Here is a 25,087-nt window from a genome sequence, read left to right as displayed (position 1 = left end):
CACCGCAATTTCAAAGTCTTGTGGGTGGAGCTCGCATGTGAATAGGTGAGATGTGGGGAAATCTGGTGGGTAGTTTCCTCAATGAGGCATGGTTCAGTGACTGCCTTCAGAAGGGCAGCGTAATCTAATCAGCATGCTAATATTGAACTTGTAAGGAATAATTATTTTCCGTCTATTAAAACATTTGTTAAAGATTCCATTGTACTAGCTGATATAAACCCTCAGGTATTGAAGCAGTTGGTGCCCCAGGCAATGACCCACTCCACCTTAATTTCTAAACCCCCTACCCTTCACCACATGGCATTCAATGCATTGCTGCCTTGGAATGTGCTGTAAAGCAGGTCACTGGTGACCAGTATTGCAGATATATTGGCACCATAGTAATAGTGAGAGCTCTTTGGTTGCTGGGATATTCACTACAACATTCCTGAGAGTGGTATGTGACGTCATGGGATTCTCTGCACTCGCATGGATGGAGAACACATTGATTGGGACCCCAGCCCCACACACACACATCACTGTGGCAATGTGCACCATCATTAACCTCCAACAGGACAACTCACCAACTACACCTCCCCAACCTGTGACCTCTACTACCTGAAGGTCAAAGTGAGCGCCTGCAAAGAAGAATTACCACAAACAAAATCTATTGCTCTGCAGCCATCCTCTCTGGATCAAAAACCTCCACATTTCCTGTCTAATACAAGGTTCAGGTGCTGCCTCACTGCTGTTCTACCTGAGGGCAGTTAGCGATAAGAACTGAATGGTGAATGTTCAGAGTAATTCCTCTATTTCCGCTTTCTTCCCTCTCTCCATTTGCCTCTACTGGCTCTCCATTCAGATCCGGTTTATTGCCACTGACACATGATGAGAAACTTGTTTCTTTGTGGCAGCAGTACAGTGCAAAAACATTTAAAAAAAGTGTAAGTTACAGTAAATGAATGAAAAAAACCCAAACCAAACAAACAAATAAATAAATAGAGCAAGAGAGGAACAGTGACGAAGTATTCACGGGTTCATGGACCATTGTTTTAAATAAAATTATGGGTCTAGGAAAAAGAAAGACATAAAAATTACTAGGTTACAATAAGAAGTTGTGCAAAAGAGGGATAGCGAGGTAGTGTTTCTGGCTGCAATGATTTAGCACGGCTGGAAAATAATCTCTCTGCATGAGCAATCTTTTCTGATGATTGGTTTTGTGATTACTCTGTGTGTTTTTCTCTTGTGCAGGGTCCACCAGGTCCTCCTGGTCCAATTGGTCCCGTTGGGCAGCCAGGTCCTGCCGTAAGTACCGTTTCTGTGGAGGTGGAATGCTACCCGAGACCCTCTGTAACTGCATGCTCATGGCTGCATTGTGCGCCTTCACTCAGTAGCTGCATCTGAATCAGGGCATTGCACCAGAGAGTTGGGCACATAATGCACATGTTGTCTTCAGCAAGGCACCGGGGGGGCCGCTGCACTGTCAGAGCACGGCTATGGAGTTGAACTGTTAGATAATCCCTTCAGTGCCCTCTCAACTGAATGTAAAATAAACATCAGACATCGCTTCCTGAAGGAAAGAGGTCCTCAGGTTCCTTGGCAATGCTTGTCCCTCAGCAAATACTGAAAGTTAAGTCATTAATTTCTCATTGTAAGTCTTGCTTTGCAGTTCCAACGATGTACAGTATATTCAACATCCTTTGGTTGTAAAGTTCTGTGCCAGGCTGCAAGGTTCTGAGGACCCATTCAGAAGGCAGTTCTCAATGACATCTGGTAGATCACAGCTCACCCTCAAACTCTCTACCTCGCTCTGATGGTAGTCACAGCAAATATGAGGATTATTGTAATGTCCCTCACCTGTCCATGTGTGAGAGTTAATGATTGCTCCTGTAGCAGGAATAAGGGAGAAAATCATGAGTGTTACCCTCTGTACTGGAGAGTGTTGGATAATACTATCCCCGCTACTGGTAAGTGTCAGTTAAAGTTACTCCCAATACCAGTGTGTGTGGTTTAATGCCACACCTTGTAACCATTGCCTATGGATTAACACCACCCCCACACCCCAGTGTTCAGATTAACATACTCTTCCCTTGTACCAGTGTGAAGGATTAGCATTGCTCCTGTACCCATGAGCCTGCGGTTTAGCACAGCCGCAAAACCTGCGGGAGGGTGAGAGTGCGGGTGGGCAGGGTTGAACGTTACCCCCCTCTAACCACAGTGTCTGCTGATGATACTCCCTAATGCAGAGTTCAACATCTACTCAGGACCTACGTCTATGCTCATTTTACGCAGTCGCTGATTGAGAGTCAGCTCCTGTTTTGACCCCAAGTGAGTTTCACTATTGCCCTCCCCTCCTCCACAATGTGACATTTTGTAATGGAAGTCACAGTTAAATACTGAATAAAGTTCCTGTCAGGCACAGTGATAATTGTTGATGGTTTGTGCATTCCAGTATTCAGAATGCCCTTTGAATCCCTGGATAGGTTCAATACTTCTGGCACTGTTGTCTATGCTCTTCCATGCCATCAATGCCGTGGATCATGCTCAATCATGTTCTCCAATGTTTCATGGTGTTCTCCACTTTAGGTCAAGCTCTCAGTATCTTGTCCAATCAGAATATCTCTGTGTGCAGTTTGCATGGGTAATCAGTGTGTGGACCAAGGGTCCCTAGAGAATCTCCAATAGGAGCAGGAGTGGTCACTGCCTACAGATATACCTGAGGCTTCCTGCAAAGCCGTTGGGAGAATGCTACATTAGCGTACATTGGGGAGGGGAGGGCTGAGGAGGGTCTTGGATGTTGCTGGGGTCCAGTTTTTCATAAGGCTTGGCACTCCCTCACCACGGATTGGATCTTCCTTCAGGGCGCAGATGGCGAGCCTGGACCACGAGGTCAGCAAGGTCACTTTGGACAGAAGGGCGATGAAGGTCCACGAGGTTTCCCGGGTTCACCTGGTCCAATTGGTCTGCAGGTGAGTATTTGATGTGGAAGGATATGGCTGGGAATATTAAATGATAACATACCTGGGGCTGGGGTGATGGAATGGGATTGTTCTGGAGTTATAGTGTGATGAAAATTGAAGGGGAAGGGGAATAGGTGGAGGTTCAATGGGAGAGCTGCACTGGAGCATACTCTGTGCAGGAGGTACGGAGGGTGAGATTGCAAACTGGGGTGGGGGGCAGGAGAGGGGAGAGGGGATGCACTTCAAGGGGGAATAAGGAAAGATTTGGAGGAGAAATGGGAGAAATGGGATCAGTAATCCACTTAGGAAAGGTTGTATATGATCCAACGGAGGGAGTAAATGAGACTTTCTGTAGACAGGTGGGTGGAGGGGGGGGGGTGTGTGTGCAGATATCCATTGGGAGGGAGTTAGGACTGGATTTGTCCTCCATCCAATAGTCAGTTCCTTTATTTCATTAGGCCTGCTAGATGAATCTTGAAACAGTTCAAATTCCACCTGGGGAATTTAATTTCAGAATAAAACATGGAATAAAAATGGTTATTTCTGAAAAAAAAGAATGCAAGAAAATTGGAGCAGGTGTAGGCCACTTGGCCCCTCAAGCCTGCACTACCATTCAATTTGATCACGGCTGATCTACCCCAGGTCTTATCTCCTCTTCTGTACAATTCTCTGGTCTTTAAAATATTTATCTATCCACAACCAAAAGAGAAGACTGAACCTGTCCAAAACTGTACTGGAAACATTTTTGTTCTCCTAAAATCCATTTATTGGGATTAGACTCCAACTACCATAGCTTTCCCCATTTTAGCAACTCATCAACATCATGCAGTAGTAGATTCGGCGTAAGGTGAGAGGGAGGAGGTTAAAGCGGATTTGAAGAGTACATTTATCACCCTATAGTTAGTATCTGCAATGAGCTGTTAGAGTAGGTGCTGGAGGCAGGAACAGGAACAACAATTGAGAGGCACCTTGTCAGGTACTTAAATGGGTAGGATATAGAGGGATATGAGATTAATGCAGACAGATAGGGTGAATATAAATAGACATGATGGTTAGCATAAACTTGATGGGCCTATGGGCCTGCTTCTACGCTGTACAAATCTGTGAATCTGTGATCTAAGTATAGCTAATAATCTCCAACACCCTCTGGGGAGTGAATTCCAGACATATACTCTCCTCTAGGAGACAAAATTTCCAGACACAAAGCTTGCAGGTAGTAGCCAAAGCTGAGATGGTTGAAAGGCAATCAGCTGTCTTCTCCCCAGTCAGGACTGTAAGTCTACAAGCTATCATGGTGGTTCCCATCACAGGCTCTATCTGTATAAAGTTTAAATTAAAAACTAGCTTTATTTGTCACACATACATTGAAACATTCAAACACATAGAGGAATATGTCATTTTTATCAATGACTAACACAGAGCGAAGATGAATTAGGAGCATCCTGCAAATGCTACCCGGTTTCCAGGACCAACATAGAATGCCCACAACTTACAGGCCCTAACCCATGTGTCTTTGGAATGTGTGAGGAAACCGGAGCACCTGCAGGAAACTCATACGGTCATGGGGAGAGTCTACAAATTCTGTACTGGCAGTGTTGGGAATTGATCCGCGATTTCACAGCTGGTCCTGTAAAGCATCATGCTGACTGCTACACTAACATACCACCCAGTGAAAGCTGCCGGACCACCAGTATCACTGGGCTGGACTACTACTCCACCTCTCTTACTCTAACAGATCACTCACAATCTTCATACCTTCCTCGATTCTGAGATGAGCTTCAAAATAAAACCAGATACTCAGCAGTCAGCCCACAACTGTGAGAAGCGAAACAGAGTTCCTGTTCTAATGCTGATGATCCTTTATTCCCAGAGATGCTGCCTGACCTTCTATCCAATACGCTAAAACTATGTTCTCAGTTTGATCCACCTCTGTGTTGTGGAAATGACTTTTTCCTACTTTTCCTATCGATGGCCCTTATAATATCCTACACATTAATCAATTCCCCACTCATCCTCTTCCACTCTAAGAAAAACAAATCCAAACTCTGTCTTACTCATCATCGTGGGTACAATTCATCCCTGTTAACATCCAGCTGAATGTTCTCTGCACCCTCTGCAGTGCAGTCACATTCTTCCTGCAGCCGTGGTGATCAAAACTACAAACTGTACCCCAGCTGTGGTCTAACCAATGCTATATAAAGTTGTTCCAAGACCCCACTGCTCTTATAATCTATGCCCGGGCTAGGTGTGCAAGATGGCCTTTTAACAATATGTGCTGTCACCTTCAGGGATCCTTGTCTACTGAATCCCTCAGTTCTTCAATATACCTCTGTCAGAATCAGAAAGAGAATCGGGTTAATTATCACTGACATATGTCATGAAATTGGTTGCAGGACAGTAAAAGATTGAAAAATATCCTATAAGTTAGAATGAATGAGTGAATAAATAAACAAACAAACAAACAGATAGCTAGATAGGTAAATAAATAAGTGAGTAAATAAATAAATATTCACTCACAAGCTGACTAGTGAAATGGTTTTCCTTGGTTTATGGAACATTCAGAAATCTGATGACTGATGGAAAAAGGCTGTTCCTAAGATGCTGCGTGGGAGTATTCATGATCCTGTACCTCATTCCAGAAGGTTGCAATGAGAAGAGGGTATGTCTCCTCCAATCATTGTGTATGTTCCAACCTTATTATCACAAAAAGCTTCACCTTACATTTATTGGGATTAGGTTCCATCGAGCATTCCTTTCCACTCATAATCAATGACATACAAGTAGCCTGAGTCTATCTTCCTCAGTATCTATAAGGTGACATGTTACCCATTGATTGTCCTGTCTTTAGTTTGATGCCATTCTGTGCTACATTGTGTGTACTGTACTGTATCTTTTGTACTGCACAATTTTGTGGTAAGTAGTTTGTGAGGTTTAAGGGTGCTGATTTCAGGGATTGACTGACTTATTGATTTGTATTCCAGGGAATGCCTGGTCCTTCAGGAGAGAAGGGTGAAACTGGTGATGTTGGTCCCATGGTGAGTACCCCATTGATTTCTTGAATTGTTTGTATGACCATATCAGTGAATCAAATGTTACCGTGTCGAAGCAATGGTCAGGAGAAATCATGCACTTTGCTTTGCACTGTCACACTTTGTTGGCAGTGTCTCAAGTGACAGTCACCTGACCTCTCATTTTTTCCATTTCACAGGGTCCGCCAGGTCCCCCAGGTCCAAGAGGTCCAGCTGGTCCATCTGGAGCAGATGTGAGCTCAGTTTCTCTTCACTCATTTGAATTCACTTTACAAATCCGTAAGCCAACTCCCCCCGCCTCATTCTTGCCATTGTTTTCCTTCACAGGGTCCCCAAGGTCCTCCTGGTGGTATCGGTAACCCAGGGGCTCTCGGTGAGAAGGTGAGCTGTCAACAAACTAGTCTCTGCAGGACCGGGCTGGTGTTTGTACTTCTGTTCTTCACAAGCTACAGGAAGGTGTCACAGAAGGGGAGAAACATATAAGATTTCAACATGAGAAAATATCATAAAAAATAACATATAAGATTTTTTTTAAAGAAAGGAGGGTGGTGAGTGTATGGAATGAGTTGCCAGAGGAAATGGTAAAGGCAGGTACAATTTCAACGTTTAGAAATCATTTGGACAGGCAGACAGATAGGAAGAGTTCAAAGGGATATGGGTTAAACACAGGCAAATGGTACAAGCACAGGCAGGTATCTTGGTCTGTATGGATGAGATGGGCTGAAGAGCCTGTTGCTATACCGAACCTGTATCAAGGGAAAGTTAGGGGGTAAATGGTTAGAGCCTTCAAGTATACAGAAAGGTTGATTAAAGACGATAATGAGATGAAGGACCTATTAGGGAATCAAGAACTTAGAGGGTCTAAAGGGAGAGTAAAATGTACCTAAAGGGCAACTTCTTCACGCAGAGTCTGGTTGGTATAGAAACATAGAAAACCTACAGGACGATACAGGCCCTTCGGCCCACAAAGTTGTCCCTACCTTAGAAATTACTAGGCTTACCCATAGCCCTCTATTTTTCTAAACTCCATGTATTTCCCCAAAAGTCTCTTAAAAGACCCTGTCGTATACCCCTCCACCACTGTTACCGGCAGCCCATTCCACGCACTCACCACTCTCTGAGTAAAAAACTTCCCCCTGACATCTCCTCTGTACCTACATCCCAGCACCTTAAACCTGTGTCCTCTTGTGGCAACCATTTCAGCCCTGGGAAAAAGCCTCTGACTATCCCACGATCAATGCCTCTCATCATCTTGTACACCTCATATCAAGTCACCTTTCATCCTCCATCGCTCCAAGGAGAAAAGGCCAAGTTCACTCAACCTGTTTTCATAAGACATGCTCCCCAATCCTGGTAACAGCATTGTAAATCTCCTCTGCACCCTTTCTATGGTTTCCACATCCTTCCTGTAGTGAGGCGACCAGAATTGAGCACAGTACTCCAAGTGGGGTCTGACCAGGGTCCTATATAGCTGCAACATTACCTCTTGGCTCCTAAATTCAATTCCACGATTAATGAAGGCCAATACACTGTATACCTTCTTAACCACAGAGTCAATCTGCGCAGCTGCTTTGAGTGTCCCATGGACTCGGACCCCAAGATCCCTCTGGCTGCAAAATGCCGCCAGAAGGCGTGGTTAAGGCAGATACAATAACAACATTTAAAATATACTTGGGCAGACACATGGATAGGGAATATTTTGAGGAATATGGGATGAGCTTAGATGGTCATCTTGGTCAGCATGGATGAAAAGGGCTGAATGGCCTGTTTCTATACTGTATGGCTTATGACTTTGAGTGGATGTTTGAAGCTGGGTCACCGATAGCATTCAGAATTTGTCTAGACGAACACTTGAATTGCTTTGGACTATGGACCAAGTGCTGGCCAATGGGGTTAATAAAGCAGGGTACACCTGGTTGGTGTGAACAAAATTGTTTCAACTGCTTATTTCCATGCTCTACAGTTCTATGATTACATCTTAAATGGGTACCCACTTATCGTAGGACCATATCATCTAGTTTCAGTCCCTCCCTTGAGAAAAAAGCATCTGTGTGGTAATGTTACAACTCCATAAATCTGTGGTTAGGCCACTCTTCAAAGTTCAAAGTGTAATTTTATTATCAGAGTACATACATGTCACCACATACAACTCTGAGATTCTTTTTCCTGTGGGCATACTCAGCAAATCAAGGACAGTAGCTGTTAACAGGTTCAATCAATGAACAATAAACTCTGCAAATGCAAATATAAATAAATAGCAATAAATAACAAGAGCATGAGATAACAAGATAAAGAATCCTTAAAGTGAGATCACTGGTTGTGGGAACAGCAGAAATTGAATGAGTGTGGTTACCCTCTTTTGTTCAAGAGCCTCATGGGTGAGGGGTAGTAACTGTTCTTGAACCTGGTGGTGAAAATCCTGAGGCATTTGCACCTTCTATCTGATGGCAGCAGTGAGAAAAGAGCATGGCCTGGGTGGTGAGAATCTTTGATGATAGATGCTGCTTTTCTACAGCAACATTTTATGTAGATGTGCTCAGTGGTTAGGAGGGTTTTACCCAGGATGTGTTTAGAGTATTGTGTTCAGTTTTGATGATCTCATTATAGGAAAGATGTGGAGCTTTAGAGAAGATGCTGAGGAGATTTACCAGGATGATGCCCAGATTAGAGAACATGTCTTATGAGGAATGGTTAAGTGAGCTAAGGCTTTTCTCTTTGGAGCAAAGGAGGATGAGAGGCAACTTTATAGAGGTGTATAAGATTATGAATCGTTAGACAGTGCCTTTTTTGAAGAGCAATGATGGCTAATTACAGAGGACAGCCTTCTAACCTGAGTGGAGGGAAGTTTAGGGGAGATGTCATAGAGGTTTTTTACGCAGAGAGTTTCCCGAATGCATTGACGGGGTAATGATAGAGGCTCATTTGAAAGGTGTATAGATGCCACTTTAGGTACATGGATGAATGAAGGAGAGAGGGGTCAGTTTGATGATGAAGTTCAACATCGTGAGCTGAAGAACTGTGGTGTTCTATGATCTATTCTCCTTGAATGTAGACTGTTTTGGCCTCCTCAGAACTGCCTGTGTTTCAGTAAGGTCATTTTTAGTTTTGGACAACCCATGAAGTAGATACTCAACCAATACTTCTCATACTTAGGATCACCCTCGTTGATCTTCTCAGAGCAGTCTCCAATTAAAAACCTATCCTTAATTATGGGGAATAAAACGTGGATGTAGTGGATGACTGAAAGATGCTGAACAGCTGTGGCAAGTCTTGAATACTGTTACTGCTTACAAATGAAATCAAGCAACCTAGGTGACAACAAGGCTTCCTAACTGGAAACCTTGGATGAATTATGAGGTCAAGTCCCTTTTGAAGGCTAGAGCTGCAGCTTTTAGGTCCGGGGATACCAGCCGCTACACGGAATCCAGGCGTGAACTTCGGAAAGCCATTAAGGGCATCAAGAGACAATATCGAGTTAAGTTGGAAGCCCAGGCTGCCGGTAGACTATGGCAGGGTCTAAATAAGATCACTGGGCACAAAGAAAAGGCTGGGAACATCAATAACTGTGGCGCTTCTCTTCCTGACGGACTTAACGTATTCTACGCAAGATTCGAACAGAAGAGGAGTGTCCCGCTCCCTCCGGACGAACTAGACCTGGTGGCATTGAGATTCATCGTCACCCAGGAGGACGTTAGAAGGGCCTTCCTGAAGATAAATCCAAGGAAGGCGACGGGCCCAGATGGAGTCCTAGGATGGGTTCTCCGGGCCTGTGCAAGCGAGCTAGCTGGAATATTTGCTGATATATTCAACTGCTCCTTGCTTCAGTCTAAGATCCCCTCATGTTTTAAGAAGGCAACGATAATCCTGGTGCCGAAGAAGATCAAGGTGGCATTCCTGAATGATTATCGACCTGTGGCTCTGACATCAATTGCTATGAAGTGCTTCGAGAGATTGGTTATGGCACACATCAACCACAACCTACCGGTCAACCTCGACACTTTGCAATTCGCCTACCGGAGCAATAGGTCAATGGCAGATGCCATCTCTCTGGCCCTACATTCCTCCTTAGAACACCTGGAGAATAAAGACGTGTACGTAAGGTCCTTTTCATTGACTACAGCTCTGGCTTTAATACCATCATTCCAAATAAACTGATTCCTAAGCTCCGGAACATGGGCCTTAGCACTCAGATCTGCAGCTGGATCTTCAACTTCCTTACAGACAGGACCCAGGCTGTAAAAATAGGGGACAAGCTCTCCTCTGCAATCACTCTGAGCACCGGTGCCCCACAAGGCTGTGTACTCAGCCCCCTACTGTACTCACTGTACACCCATGATTGTCTAGCCAAGTTTCCATCGAACTTAACATATAAGTTTGCTAATGACACCACAATTGTAGGCTGTATCTTGGGTAATGATGAGTTTGAGTACTGAGAGGAAATTAAGAACCTGGTGGCATGGTGTGAAGACAATAACCTATCCCTCAACGTCAGCAAGACAAAGGAATTGGTTGTTGACTTCAGAAGGAGTAGCGGACCACACGACCCCATTTACATCGGTGGTGCACAAGTGGATCAAGTCAAAAGCTTTAAGTTCCTCAGAGTTAATATCACAAATGACCTGACTTGGTCCAACCAAGCAGAGTCCACTGCCAAGAAGGCCCACCAGTGCCTTTACTTCCTGAGAAAGCTAAAGAAATTTAGCCTATCCCCTAAAACCCTCACTAATTTTTATAGATGCACCGTAGAAAGCATTCTTCTAGGGTGCATCACAACCTGGTATGGAAGTTGTCCTGTCAAAGACCGGAAGAACCTGCCGAAGATCATGAGCACGGCGCAGCACATCACACAAACCAATCTTCCATCCTTGGACTCACTTTACACCGCACGCTGTCAGAGCAGTGTTGCCAGGATAATCAAGGACATGACCCACCCGGCCAACACACTTTTCGTCCCTCTTCCCTCCGGGAGAAGGCTCAGGAGCTTGAAGACTCATACGGCCAGATTTGGGAACAGCTTCTTTCCAACTGTGATAAGACTGCTGAACAGATCCTGACCCGGATCTGGGCCGTACCTTCCAAATATCCGGACCTGCCTCTCGGTTTTTTTGCACTACCTTACCTTCCCTTTTCTATTTTCTATTTATGATTTATAATTTAAATTTTTAGTATTTACTATTGATTTGTACTCCAGGGAGCGTGAAGCGCAGAATCAAATATTGCTGTGATGATTGTACACTTTAGTATAAATTGTTTAGTAACAATAAAGTAAAGTAAAGTAAAGTAAATCAAGCAAGCTAGGTGACAACATGGCTTTGTTTCCAGATGATCTCACTGCCTCTATGCTTGCTTTGACTGTGAAAACATGGAGGTACCTTCACAAACTCACACAGCCCCAAATGACCCTGTGATTCAGTCCCTGAGGCCAACATGAGAGCATCCTTCACATTCATGAAAAGCATCCAGCCCAGATAGGATACCTAGCTGAGTACCATGCTGATCAAATGGCTGGAGTGTTTACTGACATTTTTAGCCCCTTGCTTCGGCAGTTTGAGGTACCCAGCTGCTTCAAGCAGTCGTCAATTATACCGATGCCTGAGAAGAAAGTGGTAACCTTTGTCAATGACTATTGTCCAGCAGCACTTACATACATCCAATGTGATGACATGTTTTGAGAGGGTGGTGATAGAACATATAAACTCCGACCTGAAAAGTGACTTGGGTCCAGTTCAATTTGCCTAACAGCACAACAGATCCACAGCAGATGTCATTTTATTGGTCCTTCACTCAACGCTAGAGCATCTGGATTGCAAAGATGTATACATCTTTATTGACTGCAGGCTGACATTCAATACCATCTTTCCCTCAGAACTAATCAATAATCTTCAAGACCTTGACCTCAATACATCATGGTGCAATTGGATTCTCAAGGTCCTCAATTGTAGAACCAGGTCAGCTCAGATTGGCAACAACAACATCTCCCCACCTCCATCAGTACAGGTGCATCTCAAGGCTCTGTGCTTAGCCCTCTGCTGTTCTTGATTCATACTTATGACTGAGGCTCAGTACAGCTCCAATGCCATATTTAAGTTTGCTGCCAGCACCATTGTCATTGGCTGAATCAAAGGTGGTGATAAATCAACATATAGGAGGGAGATTGAAAAGCATTCTGAGTGGAACACAACAACCTCTCACAATGTCAACAAGATCAGGGAGCTGAAGGAGGAAACTGAAGATCCATGAGCCAGTGTGCATCCAGGGATCAGAGGTGAATAACTCTAGGGTTGTTGAGAGGGTCAACAACTTTGACTTCCTTGGTGTTATCATTTCTGTGGAGCAGTCAAGGGCCCAGCATGTAAGAATGTAGGGGAGCACCTCTACTTAGACTGACTAGGAGAATGGGTAAAGAAATGGCAGATGGAATACAGCATCTGGAAGTGTATGATCATGCACTTTGGTAGAAGAAATGAAATGGTTGACTATTTTCTAAATGGAGAGAAAATACAGAAAACTGAGGTACAAGGGGACTTGGGAGTCCTTGTGCAAGATTCTCTAAAGTTTAATTTGCTGGTTGAGTCTCTGGTGAGGAAGGCCAATGCAATGTTAGCATTCATTTCAAGAGGATTAGAATATAAATGCGAGGATATAATATTGATACTTTATAAAGCACTGGTGAGGCCTCACAGAGTATTGTGAGCAGTTTTAGACCCCTTATCTTACAAAAGATGTGCCTAAACTGGGGAGGGTTCAAAGGAGGTTCAGCCAAATGGTTACAAGATTGAATGGCTTGTCATATGAAGAGTGTTGGATGGCTCTGGGACTGTATTCAATGGAATTCAGAAAAATGAGGGGTGACCTCATTGAAATCTTTCAAATGGTGATGAGCATTGATAGAGTGGATATGGAGAGGATGTTTCTTATGGTGGGAGAGTCTAAGACCAGAGAACATGGCCTCAGATTGGAGGGACGCCCTTTTAGAACAGAGATAAGGAGGAATTGCTTTAGCTGAGCGTGGTGAATCTGTGTAATTCTTTGCCACAAGCAGCTGTGGAGGCCAGGTCTTTATGTATATTTAAGGCAGAGGTTGAAAGGTTCTTGACTGGTCAGGGCATGAAGGGATATGGGGAGAAGATAGGAAATTGGAGCTGAGAGGAATATTGGATCGGCCATGCTGAAATGGTGGAGCAGACTCAATGGGTCAAATGGCCTAATTCTGCTCTGATATCTTATGGTCTTAAAAGTTCTATAGATGAGTAGTGGAAAGTACTGTATATTGAGTGGTTGCATCATGGCCTGGTATAGAAAAACCAATGCCATTAAATGGAATGTCCTACAAAATGTAGTGGATATGGCCCAGTCCATTATGTGTAAAGTCCTCCCCACCACTGAGCAAATCTACATGGACTACTGTCACAGAAAAGCAACATCCATCATCAGGGACCCACACCACTCAGGCCATGCTCTTTTTTTTTTTGTTGCTGCCCTGAAGATATGGGAGACTCAGGACTCACACCATCAGGTATAGGCATGGTTATTACCCCTCAGTTATCAAGCTCTTGAATCAGTGGGACAACTTCACTCATCTTCACATGCCCCATCACTTTCAAGGACTCTTCATCTCATGTTCTCGATATTTATTGTTTATATATTTATCATCATTATTTCAATTATTTCATTTGTATTTGCACAGATTGTTGTCCTTTGCATATTGCTTGTAGGTCCTGTTGGGCATAGCCTTTCATTGATTATTATGGTTCTTGGGTTTACTGAGTATGCCACCAAGAAAAAGAGTCTCACAGTTGCATGTACCTCGATAATAAATTTAACTTGAGCTTTGAACTTTATAAATAGGAAGGATTAAAGGGGACTGGAGAAATATTATTTTCCTCTTCGCGAGTGGCATGGTTTTGGGAGCCATTGTCGGACAGAGTAGTGCAAATATAATTTCGAGAGTATGAATAAAGTATCTGGATGTCTTTTTGATCTCTAAAAGACCTGGGATCTAGAATTTGTCCATACATCCAGGGTTGACACCTCCTGCAATTTTCTTTATGCAGTTAAAGCACTAAGTATTAAAGTCTTGGGTCAGTCAAGATGGGCTGTAAACGTCTTCACCCAATTAGGCCAAATGGGCTGTTGGCAAGGTAAGAAACAGAGAAAGGAACAAGAGATAATGGTTAGATGACGTTGGGCTGGGTTCTCCCATTCTATACATTAAAGCAAACGTAGCAGAGATCAGAGTGATCATGGTTTAGATGTTCTCAGTGACTGAGTGTTATTATGTTTGACAATCAACAGGGAGTAGTATGATCAGAAAGCCAGAGAGACTGCAGTGTGAGATATCTGGTCATCAACCAACTGGACAGAAAGACAATAGAGAGGGATTACTTTTTAACTAGAATGTATAATACATTATTTTAACATTTACTCCTGTATTTTATATTTCTGATGGAGGATTAATTTTGGTGAAGCTTTGAGCTTGGGGAACTCAGAACTTTGAGGGTGAAGTCTCGATTAAGGGCATCAGGGATTGTGGATGGGGTTAAGGGGAAGAGCTCCTTTGACTTTCTGGTAAGTTGAGGTGTATCTTTTGGAGCCTAGATTGGACCAGTGTAATGATCTTCTTCCTCATCCCAACATTAAATGTTGCTTTTCTTCCAGGGTGAATCTGGAGAATCTGGTGCTCCAGGAATCCAGGGTGTTCCCGGCCGCAGGGTGAGTATATGTGCCTGCACGTCCATGATGATATCCACCATTGACACATAGATAGAACCAAGACATTAAGCATAGATGTCAGCTGATGGACAATTCGGTGTGGGAATGTATGTCTACATGGACAGTTTGAGGAAATGAGAACAAGGATCCGCATCAGAAGTAGATTTATTATCACTATCACACGGTGCCTGTTTTGCTGGCCATAGTGGCAGTAATACAAATTACAAGGGAGGTGTATCAGTGTTTTGGCCTTTCTTTGTTTCATACTCAAAACTGATAAAGCAAATCACATTGTTGCAAAAGGAATTCATTGGCTGGGAAGAATTTTGGAATATTCCATGGTCATTTTGCCCAACTCTCTGATGTTCAGCATCCTTCAGCCCAGTCAGAATATCAGGCAGGTTTGTTGTGCTGTGGCATCTCTGATCAGCTTGTTAATCAAATATATGATGAACTGAGAGGAGGTGAGGGTGCTCAGATCGCCTTTGACTATATATGAGGCACTGGACATTGTGACTTGTTTTAGCTGAGAATGAGTCCTCCACTCTTAGACCTGAGTAACACACAATACACACAAAATGCGAGAGGAACTCAGCTAGTAAAGCAGTATATATGGAGGAAAAGAAACCGTTGATGCTTCAGACCAAAACCCTTGATTTCCCTCCACTGATGCATCTTGTGTGTCTTACTCAAGATTTCCAGCATCTGCAGAATCTCTTTTGTCTCCAAACCAAGGCAACAGCTTTAACCCTGCCTTGGCATTCCTTTCTGCCTCCCTTTTACTATCGGCAACTACCTTAAGCCATAAGCTTTTGAGTTTCTCCCCAAACTTTCTACAAAACCTATGGTTCTCTCTAACACAGGCACTTTGACCAAGACACTCCAACTTTAGTCAGACATTAAACGCTCCCCAGTAATGTTATGTGGGGCAGTATTTTAAAGTGCCTTTTCATGATGAAATCCTGCTCTTCAGCAACTGTAATGAGTGCTCATTCCACTGGGAATTTTGCTCCCTATCTCTGGAATGTGCAGGTGGCTGGCTAAGTGCCCAGTTTGCTTGCAGCCCAGCAATTAGTGATGAGGAAAACATGATCATGAAGCGAGGATATCAATCTGTTGCACATGCCCACTCTTATATGTTTTCTGTTTATAAAAACAATAAACAGGGTCCTAAAGGTGAAAGAGGAGAACAAGGAGAGACTGGACAGCCAGGCGCTGCTGGGCCACCTGGTACCAGAGGACCCACTGGTGATGATGGACCCAAAGGCAATCCTGTAAGTAGATCTCAAATCTGCCTGACTTCATATCATTGTAACTGGGCTGGTGAAAGCAATAAACAAATATTCTTTATTGGCCCTCATCAACAACGTTCATTACAGTACTGTGGCGGTCTGGTTACTGCATCCAGTATTTTCTGACTTAAAGGAAATATTGACATCTGGGTGTCTGTAAGAAAAAGGGAATCTGTTCATAACCTGGGTGTGGCTGTATGCCGCAGTTCGTTCAAGGCTAACTTAACCAATACCTGTAGCTGGAATATGTGCATTGTCTTTTTCATGTGGAGGGTGGTGGGTATATGGTATGTGCTGCCACAGAAGCTGGTAGAGGTAGATAAATCTCAGTGCTAAAAATGCATTTGGGCAGGTACATGGATAGGCAAGGGTTAAAGGGAAACGGGCCAAATGCAGGCAGATGGATTAGCTAGGATGGGCACCTTGATTAGCGTGGACAAATCCGGCTGAAGGGACTTTTTCTGAGCTGTGCAATTCTATGATTGTGTCACTGATGCGCTGGGGCAGTACGTCAGAACTGTTACTATAAATAGTGGAAACTGAAGGACGTCCTTTAAAAAGAGAACCCTGCCCACCCCAAGCATTATGTAGTGATTCAAAGGCATGTCTGAGTTGGTTGTCTGCCCAGACTGGTTTTCAGATGGGATGGTGCAAGCCATGTTGCATCTCAGTCCTAGAGATGGGCAAGAGGCCAATCTGACCAATGCAGAGATCACTACTGTAACTACCCACTGAGCCCACTGACATAACTGACCACTGAGACCATTGATATAACTGACCACTGAGCCCACTGACATAACTGACCACTGAGACCACTGGCATAACTGACCACTGAGCCCACTGACATAACTAACCACTGAGACCACTGATATAACTGACCACCGAGACCATTGACATAACTGACCACTGAGTCCACCGATATAACTGACCACTGAGCCCACTGACATAACTGACCACTGAGACCACTGATATAACTGACCACTGAGCCCACCGACATAACTGACCACTGAGACCACTGATATAACTGACCACTGAGACCACTGATATAACTGACCACCGAGACCATTGATATAACTGACCACTGAGACCATTGATATAACTGACCACTGAGCCCACTGACATAACTGACCGCTGACACCACTGACATAACTGACCACTGAGCCCAGTGATATAACTGACCACTGAGACCACTGATATAACTGACCACTGATCTCAGTGATATAACTGACCATTGAGCCCAGTGATATAATTGACCACTGAGACCACTTACATAACTGACCACAGAGACCACTGATATAAATGACTACTGATGTAACTGACCACTAAGACCTTCAATATAACTGACTGATATATCTTCAAAAGGCGATGCTGCAGGGAGGTGGCATTTATCATTAGGGACTCCCATCACCCAAGGAAAGCCCTCTTCTCATTGCTACCATCAAGGAGGAGGTACAGGAACCTGAAGACACACACTCAATGTTTTAGAAACAGCTTCCTCCCCTCCACCATCAGATCTCTGAATGGATGGTCAACCCATGTACACTACCTCCATATGCATTTGTTCTTTTTTTTGCACTCTTTTTGTGCTACTTATTTAATTTAATTTTTAAAGTATATTACTTTTTCTAATTTATAGTTTTTTATTATAATGTACTACTGATTCAGCTTCTGATTCTGACCCCTGGCTGAGACCACTTCTGCAACTGACCATTGAGATCTTTTCTGCATCTGTCCATTGAAACCCATGATGTAAATTATCAGAGACCCTTGATGGAACTTGCCACTTAAGACATCTGCTGTAACTTACCACTGACCAAGACCACCACAGAAATCATTGCAACTAACTGTTATATCAGGGCCGAGACCCCTGATATAACTGACTACTGAGAGCACTGCTGTAAATGATCACTAGCCGAAACCACTGTTGTAACTGATCACAGAAACCACCATTGTAACTGATCACCGACTGAGCTCACATTTTCTCAATGAACAAGATAGTTACTCCACTGGGAATTTGGAGCATTGTCACAAATATGCTAGTCCCACTTGGTCAGATCTGATTACTGTCCAACATACATACAAGTTCTCTCTCACCACATCAAGTTACAGGCTGCTCCATTTATTGAATGGTTCACTAGTACAACAAAATAGACTCCTGTCTACACAGTCTACCTCGTTTGACCTTGTGCTCTTTTGTCTACCTGCACTGCACTTTTTCTGCAACTGTAATATTTCATTATGCATTCTGTTGCTGGTTTGCCTTGTACTACCTTAATGCGCTACTGTAATGGATGATGCATATGAACAGTATGCAACTCAGGCTTTTCACTGTACCTTGGTACATGTGACAAAATATGCCATTTACGTCGGTCTAATTTGATGCATTTGCTGCACTTGGTGAACTATCTGAAGTACTAGTGACTCACATTCAGGTTGGAATGGTTTGGGCAGATTTGACGTAAGCCCTGCCAGAATGTCCTGGGGTACATCTACAATGTGGTTAGACCTAAAATTTGGTAATAGTGCCCAAGATCCACCCCAGTCTCTGCGGTGCCCACAAGTCCTGTAAATCCTCTATTGAGATGGTGGGCACTGAGTGCCCCCTCTCCTTGGAAACCTGGGCATGGCCATATCCACAAGACAGGGACGGGCTCTCAATATGAATGGACCATTTTGTATAGTAAGGCGACCCAGAGCTGTCATTGAACATGTATGTCTGCACTCACTGCTATAACTATGTGGAGCTATTGTCATGTTCTATTGGTCATCATGATGCAACTTGAATGATCTATTTACTACTCTTCCCTCCCTCCACAGGGCCCCGTTGGTTTCCCTGGAGATCCTGGTCCTCCTGGTGAAGTTGGCCCACGCGTAAGTACCAGTGAACTTAAAAAGCCTTCCTCTTACTATTCTTATTGGTCTGCATGTTGCCTGCCTCATTTTCTGTTCTTTCTGAACGTCACAAGGAAGGTCACTATTGATCACTCACCCCTCAGCCCTCTGTGTGGAGGTTACATTGCCTGACTGAATACCACAGGAAATGCGGCAGAGTGTTGTGATGGATGTTCCAGGTTTTTGAACCCGGCACAATAAAGAAATGGGTAAACAATTAGTTGGTGATCTTGGGAGAGGGGTGCAGAATCTTGCAAATTCTTTGCCAAGCTGAATTGAAATGCATTGTACTGTCATCTGTCAAGTTTGTCTTAACTGTAATCATCCGTTTTGTGTTCTTTAAGGGAGGAGTATGACATTTGCTGAACAGTTACATAGTCTCCACTGCTGTCTTTTAGATGCACATCTATTTCCTCACAGAAACCTCTCTATCCTGTGTGCTCTCCTCGTTACAAGACCATTGACAGGACCTCCTGATAAAGATGAACTATGTGCCTCTCAAAGAACCTCAGCATGACCCTCATATCTTATTGTCTACCTGCACTGCACTTTCCCTGAAACTGTAACACCATATTCTGTGTTCTGTTTGTTTTTTTTTTCCTTTTATTTCACCTCAATGTATTTACATATGGGTAGATCTGTCGGAATGCCATGGAAACAAGCTTTACACTACCCCTCCATACAAGTGACAATAATAAACTTCTATTACCTATATCAGTTTCTGATTAACCATTGAACTATGCCAGCATGATAAAAGTTTTTGATCCCTTTGCTCCTGGCATAGAGTCAGATGGTTTTGGATGCAAGTGTTCCCATTTGTGGGCTAGATGGGATAATTCATCTTTATACGGACAGTGTTCTGATGTACTCCTCTTGTGGATGGGCAGCCCATTCGCACGCTGTGTTCCGAGTTATGATATACTCACCTCAGCTCAGTACTCCTGTACCATGGTGCCAGCTTGTCAACGCTATTGGACATGGAGGCCTGTTCTCTGAGACTTTATTCTTTTCCTCACATTGCTGCCCCTGTCCATTTCTTACTGCACTCTGTTCTAACTCTCTCTGCCACAAAACTCTGAGAGCCAACAGGCCAACTCCTCTCTTATCTGTGCCTTTACTTCACGCTGTTCAAAGCTTGCTGCTTTCTTCCTGCCAATAAAACAGCCTATTTACTTTAATATGGCAAGAAAGGAAGCTATTGAACCTCTTGCGTCCCTACTAGTTCATGGCAAAAAATCCATATTAGTTGCATTCTTCCCTACTCACCGCCCTGTTGCCCAGTAATTCTCTTTCACGTGCCTACTGACTCCTTTTTCAGTCTCTTTTCCACTTACATACACTGAATGTTATATTACAGTGAGCAGCATACAAGATGATGGGGGTTATCGAAGGAAATGGACCATCAACGTTTTGGGCTGAGATCCTTCACAGATGAAGTGGCTCAAGTTGAAATGTCAACTGTCCATTTCTTTCGTGGGGCGCTGCCTGACCCACTGAATTTTTCCAGCAGATTGTATATTGCTCCTGATACCAGCATCTGAAGTCTGTCATGCATCCAGCATGTTACAGTGTTCTGTTTCATGCTTGGGATGTGAGAGGAAATTGGATCGCACATATGATCATAGGGAGACTGGAAACAGAACACAGACCCCATCTGAGGTCAGGATCAAACCCGTGTCTCTGGAGCTGGGAGGCAGCCACACCAACTTCTCAATAGTCTACACACTAGACCATGCCATCACCTTGAAACTGCTGTGAGGCAACAGTTTAAGTGAAAGTATATTTCATTCAGCTGTATACATGTATACTACCAAACAGAACTACATTCCTCTAGACCAAAGTGCATGACACAGTAAGTGTAACTCTCACACAATACATAAAGTAGTATTGCCATAAATAAATTAATTAGTAATAAAATATATTCAAAAATATTTAGTATAAGGTGCATTTACAACACAAATCAAAAAATAAACCGTATAACGCCACTGGCACTTCGTAAGTGACGAGACCTGGGAGACGGCCGGGAATTCAGTGGTATCCGATTGGTTATGTCACACGGTGTACCTTCCAAGATCAGTGGGACTGACCAAGTTTATACATTTTTAAACCTGTGCTTTTTATTCCCCTTTTCTTAGGGTCACGATGGTGCTAAAGGTGAAAGGGGAGAAACTGGCGAGCAAGGGGAACCGGTAAGTAATGACAGGAAGATTTCTGTGTTCCTTCTTAGGCAATGGCTGCTTTGCTTAATGACTGACCTACCTCTCTCTCATCTCTCACCACACAGGGGTCTCCAGGTCCAACTGGAGAAGTGGGTCCACCAGGTCCTCCTGGGAAGAGGGTAAGCTAGAACTTGCATCATCTTCACTCATAGACGGAGACTGGGGATGTGTAAGGTCTATAACGAGGATCAGGGAGCTATATGAGATCAGTAACTGGGAGTTGGGTCTGATGTGCGAAGTATCTTTAGGGTACTAGGAATGAGGTAACATTGACATCTGTGGTCCAGACGCTGCTGAAATGGTGAGAGAACTGAGTGAGTTCTTTATCCCGGCACTAAGGGGTGGGTGACTTGTATAATTGGGATAAAATTCTTGAAGCACTTGTAGGTCAGCCAGCATATATTATTTTGTTCTTCTTTTCACTTGTGTTGGAAATAACATTAAACAATCTTGAACCTTGAATTTGTAAGGAAAAAAAGATCCTTCTGATTAAGGGTCTTTGACTGAAAAGGAACTTTTCGTTCTCACGGTTTCTGCCTGACCAACTTAATGTTTCTAACAAGCTTTTTCAGATCTCTAGTATTCACAGACTGTACAATCAGGTATCAGTAAAAGTGATGGGTTGTACAAGGTACACACACCAAAGTTGCTGGTGAACGCAGCAGGCCAGGCAGCATCTCTAGGAAGAGGTACAGTCGACGTTTCGGGCCGAGACCCTTCATCAGGACTAACTGAAAGAAGACCTAGTAAGAGATTTGAAAGTGGGAGGGGGAGGGGAGATCCAAAATGATAGGAGAAGACAGGAGGGGGAGGGATGGAGCCAAGAGCTGGACAGGTGATTGGCAAAAGGGATATGAGAGGATCATGGGACAGGGGGCCCAGGGAGAAAGAAAAGGGGGAGGGGGGAAAACCCAGAGCAAGGGTATAGTGAGAGGGACAGCGGGAGAAAAAGGAGAGAGAGAAAAAGAATGTGTGTATATAAATAAATAATGGGTGGGGTACGAGGGGGAGGTGGGGCATTAGCGGAAGTTTGAGAAGTCAATGTTCATGCCATCAAGTTGGAGGTACCCAGACGGAATATAAGGTGTTGTTCCTCCAACCAGAGTGTGGCTTCATCTTTACAGTAGAGGTGGCCATGGATAGACATATCAGAATGGGAATGGGATGTGGAATTAAAATGTGCGGCCACTGGGAGATCCTGCTTTCTCTGGCGGACAGAGCGTAGGTGTTCAGTGAAATGATCTCCCAGTCTGCGTCGGGTCTCGCCAATATATAGAAGGCCACATCGGGAGCACCGGACGCAGTATATCACCCCAGCCGACTCACAGGTGAAGTGTCGCTTCACCTGGAAGGACTGTCTGGGGACAAGGTCCCCAGCTCTGACTTCCATGGTGGCTAACTCCACCGTGATCAGGAGCTGTTCCTGAATTGAACTTGGAACAATCTTAAACGCCTTGCAACTCCTGGGCCACACTGTAAGATAAAGAAGTGAGAGGGTGGAAGGGTGCAGTCAAGTTCTGGAATCGGAAGATGGTATTATTTGGGTTTTATTTATTTTTATTTATTTATTTAGCAATACAGCACAGAGCAGGACCTTCCAGGCTTTCGAACCATGCCACCTTAGGAACGCCCCAACAAATCAGATTAACCCTAACCTAATCACGGGACAATTTATAATGACCAATTAACTTATTAACCGGTACGTCTTTGCTCTGTGGGAGGAATCTGAAGCACCTGGAGAACACCCACACATTCCACAGGGAGAATGTACAAATTCCTTACAGAACAGTGCCCGAACTGCACTCTGAATTCCTGATCTGTAATAGCATCACACTAACCACTACGCCACCTTGGGTTAAAGTTAGTCACGAAAACAGGCCCTTCATGTCACTAAATCCATGGTGATCATTGAGTACCTAATCTTAGATTAAGCCCACTTTTTATTCTCCCCATGTTCCCATCAACTCCGCTTGAATTCTACCTCGAATCTAAACATGAGGGATAATTTTCATCAGCCAATTAATCTAACAACCTGCTTGACTTAGGTATGTGGGAGGAAAGCAGAGCTGCTGGGGGAAACCCACTCAGTCATGAGCTGAAGGTATAAGCTCCACACAAGCTGTGGCGGAGGTCAGGATCAATCCCAAGCCTATAGTGCTGTGAGGGAGCAGCTCAGCCCTTTGCACTACTAGTGGCGAAAAGAGAGAAGGTGTCTGCACAAAAAACACAGAGACTGTCATTTATTTTTGTTTCGATAGATTTACTTATTGAGGTACAGTGCAGAAGGCCCTTCGAATCATGCTGCCTAGCAATCCCCCGATTTAATCCTAGCCTAATCACGGAATGATTTACAATGACCAATAAAGGCATCCATTAGTCTTGCAAGACCATGGATCTGCGTCTGGAAAGTCTTCACTCTCCAGGGCGCAGGCCTGGGCAAGGTTGTATGGAAGACCAGCAGTTGCCCATGCTGCAAGTCTCCCCTCTCCACAACACTGATGTTGTCCAAGGGAAGGGCAAGGGCCAATACAGCTTGGCACCAGTGTCATCGCAGAGTACTGTGTGGTTAAGTGCCTTGCTCAAGGACACAACACGTTCCCTCGGCTGGGGCTCGAACTCATGACCATCAGATCACTAGTCGAATGCCTTAACCACTTGGCCACGTGCCCACACACAGTGACCAATTAACCCACCAAATGGTATATCTTTGAACTGTGGGAGGAAAATGGAGAACCTGAAGGAAACCCGTGTGGTCATGGGGAGAACGTACAAACTCCTTAGAGGTAGTGGCGGGAATTGAAGCCAGGTTGCCTATACTGTATAGCATTGTACTAACCACTACGCTATCTTAATCCAATGGGTTATCAGGAGCAGCCTGCGTTATTGGAATCTGTGTAGCTGCCATTACTGAGAATGTGGGGAGCTGCTTTGATCATCCACTGACACAGTTCCAGGTTCTCCCCAGGCTTTGGACATACATCAGCAGAGACATCGGACATACAATCAACTGGAAGGATGAGATGGTTCTGCCAGCCTCTGCAGGAGCTGCACGCATTTCCTGTGCGTTTCCCTGTGCCTTCTCACCCCATCCGGAGCCTCAAGAATTGTGGGGCAGGGTAGAACCAAATAGAGCTGGAGGCACTAAGCAGACTCATGAACTCACTCACTGTTTCAGTAAGGCCAGCTGGTGGCTCCCCTTCTTGCTCCTGCTCACTCTCCCATCACAGCTGTTTCTGTGGTCCTCTCCTGCACACTTTATGTTCATTCCCAACTACGGATAGTTCTCAGGAATTTAAACTGTCATAAAAAGGGGACTGCATGTATGGGTGAATTCTTTCTCTGTCTTCACCAGAACAGGATAGGGAGCTGTCCTGCCTCCCCCTGTTGCTTCAGGGTTAATATCTGGTTCTCTCTGTCCTCACAGGGTCCAGCCGGAGCTCGTGGTCCCGAGGGTCGAGAGGGAGAGAAAGGCAAAAAGGTAAGCGGTGGTGAAAATCCAGCTGTTGTTATCATTGCTGGGAGAATTGAGGGTGAGTTAATATAGAGAGAAGTGCACAGTTGCTTTGCTGGGTCACTGCATGGAGGCAGCCTCAGCCCTCTATTATCCGGAGGTGCCCAGGGGTTTCTAAGATGTAAGAGACAAAAGTCAGTCCCTGAACTACTGCACCAGCAGAGGGTCAATCATCAGTAACTAGTTTCCCCTACTGCAGTCTGACATCTTCTCAATCCCTGAATTTCTTGGTGAAAAGCGTTATTCCCTGATATTTACATTTCCCAACCTTCCTGAGGAAAGACCCATTTGAAAGTGGGTCTACTTTGCGTCAGGTTATCAAGTGGTGCTGTTACGATCCACTAGGAGAAATCCCACGGTAAATGTGGAGACCATCAGATGGACACTGCTCAACCAGTTGCTGGTGACTGTCAGCATTCCGTCCAGTTCCCCCTCTGCTGAGCTGGGTAATAGGAGATCCCGCAAGTACAATAGTTGTGTTGTAAAGGCAGAA

The 25,087-nt window shown here is 44.3% G+C and overlaps 1 protein-coding gene across 1 annotated transcript in view; it reads left to right on the top strand.

Moving 5' to 3' along the window:
* LOC134346173 (collagen alpha-1(V) chain-like) overlaps positions 1 to 25,087 on the top strand; it is a 273,825-nt gene that overhangs the window by 212,838 nt on the left and 35,900 nt on the right. The window contains exons 45-55 of the mRNA XM_063047492.1: positions 1,231 to 1,284; positions 2,841 to 2,948; positions 5,921 to 5,974; positions 6,148 to 6,201; positions 6,296 to 6,349; positions 14,627 to 14,680; positions 15,847 to 15,954; positions 18,790 to 18,843; positions 21,000 to 21,053; positions 21,149 to 21,202; positions 24,508 to 24,561. Of these exons, the coding sequence (XP_062903562.1) occupies positions 1,231 to 1,284; positions 2,841 to 2,948; positions 5,921 to 5,974; positions 6,148 to 6,201; positions 6,296 to 6,349; positions 14,627 to 14,680; positions 15,847 to 15,954; positions 18,790 to 18,843; positions 21,000 to 21,053; positions 21,149 to 21,202; positions 24,508 to 24,561 (702 nt within the window). The remainder of the gene's footprint in view (positions 1 to 1,230; positions 1,285 to 2,840; positions 2,949 to 5,920; positions 5,975 to 6,147; positions 6,202 to 6,295; positions 6,350 to 14,626; positions 14,681 to 15,846; positions 15,955 to 18,789; positions 18,844 to 20,999; positions 21,054 to 21,148; positions 21,203 to 24,507; positions 24,562 to 25,087) is intronic.

This window comes from Mobula hypostoma, chromosome 5, assembly GCF_963921235.1.
Source record: "Mobula hypostoma chromosome 5, sMobHyp1.1, whole genome shotgun sequence".
In the NCBI taxonomy this organism is placed as follows: domain Eukaryota; kingdom Metazoa; phylum Chordata; class Chondrichthyes; order Myliobatiformes; family Myliobatidae; genus Mobula; species Mobula hypostoma.
The sequence above is the reverse complement of the archived record's forward strand: the minus strand, read 5'-3'. Positions and strand labels throughout refer to the sequence as shown.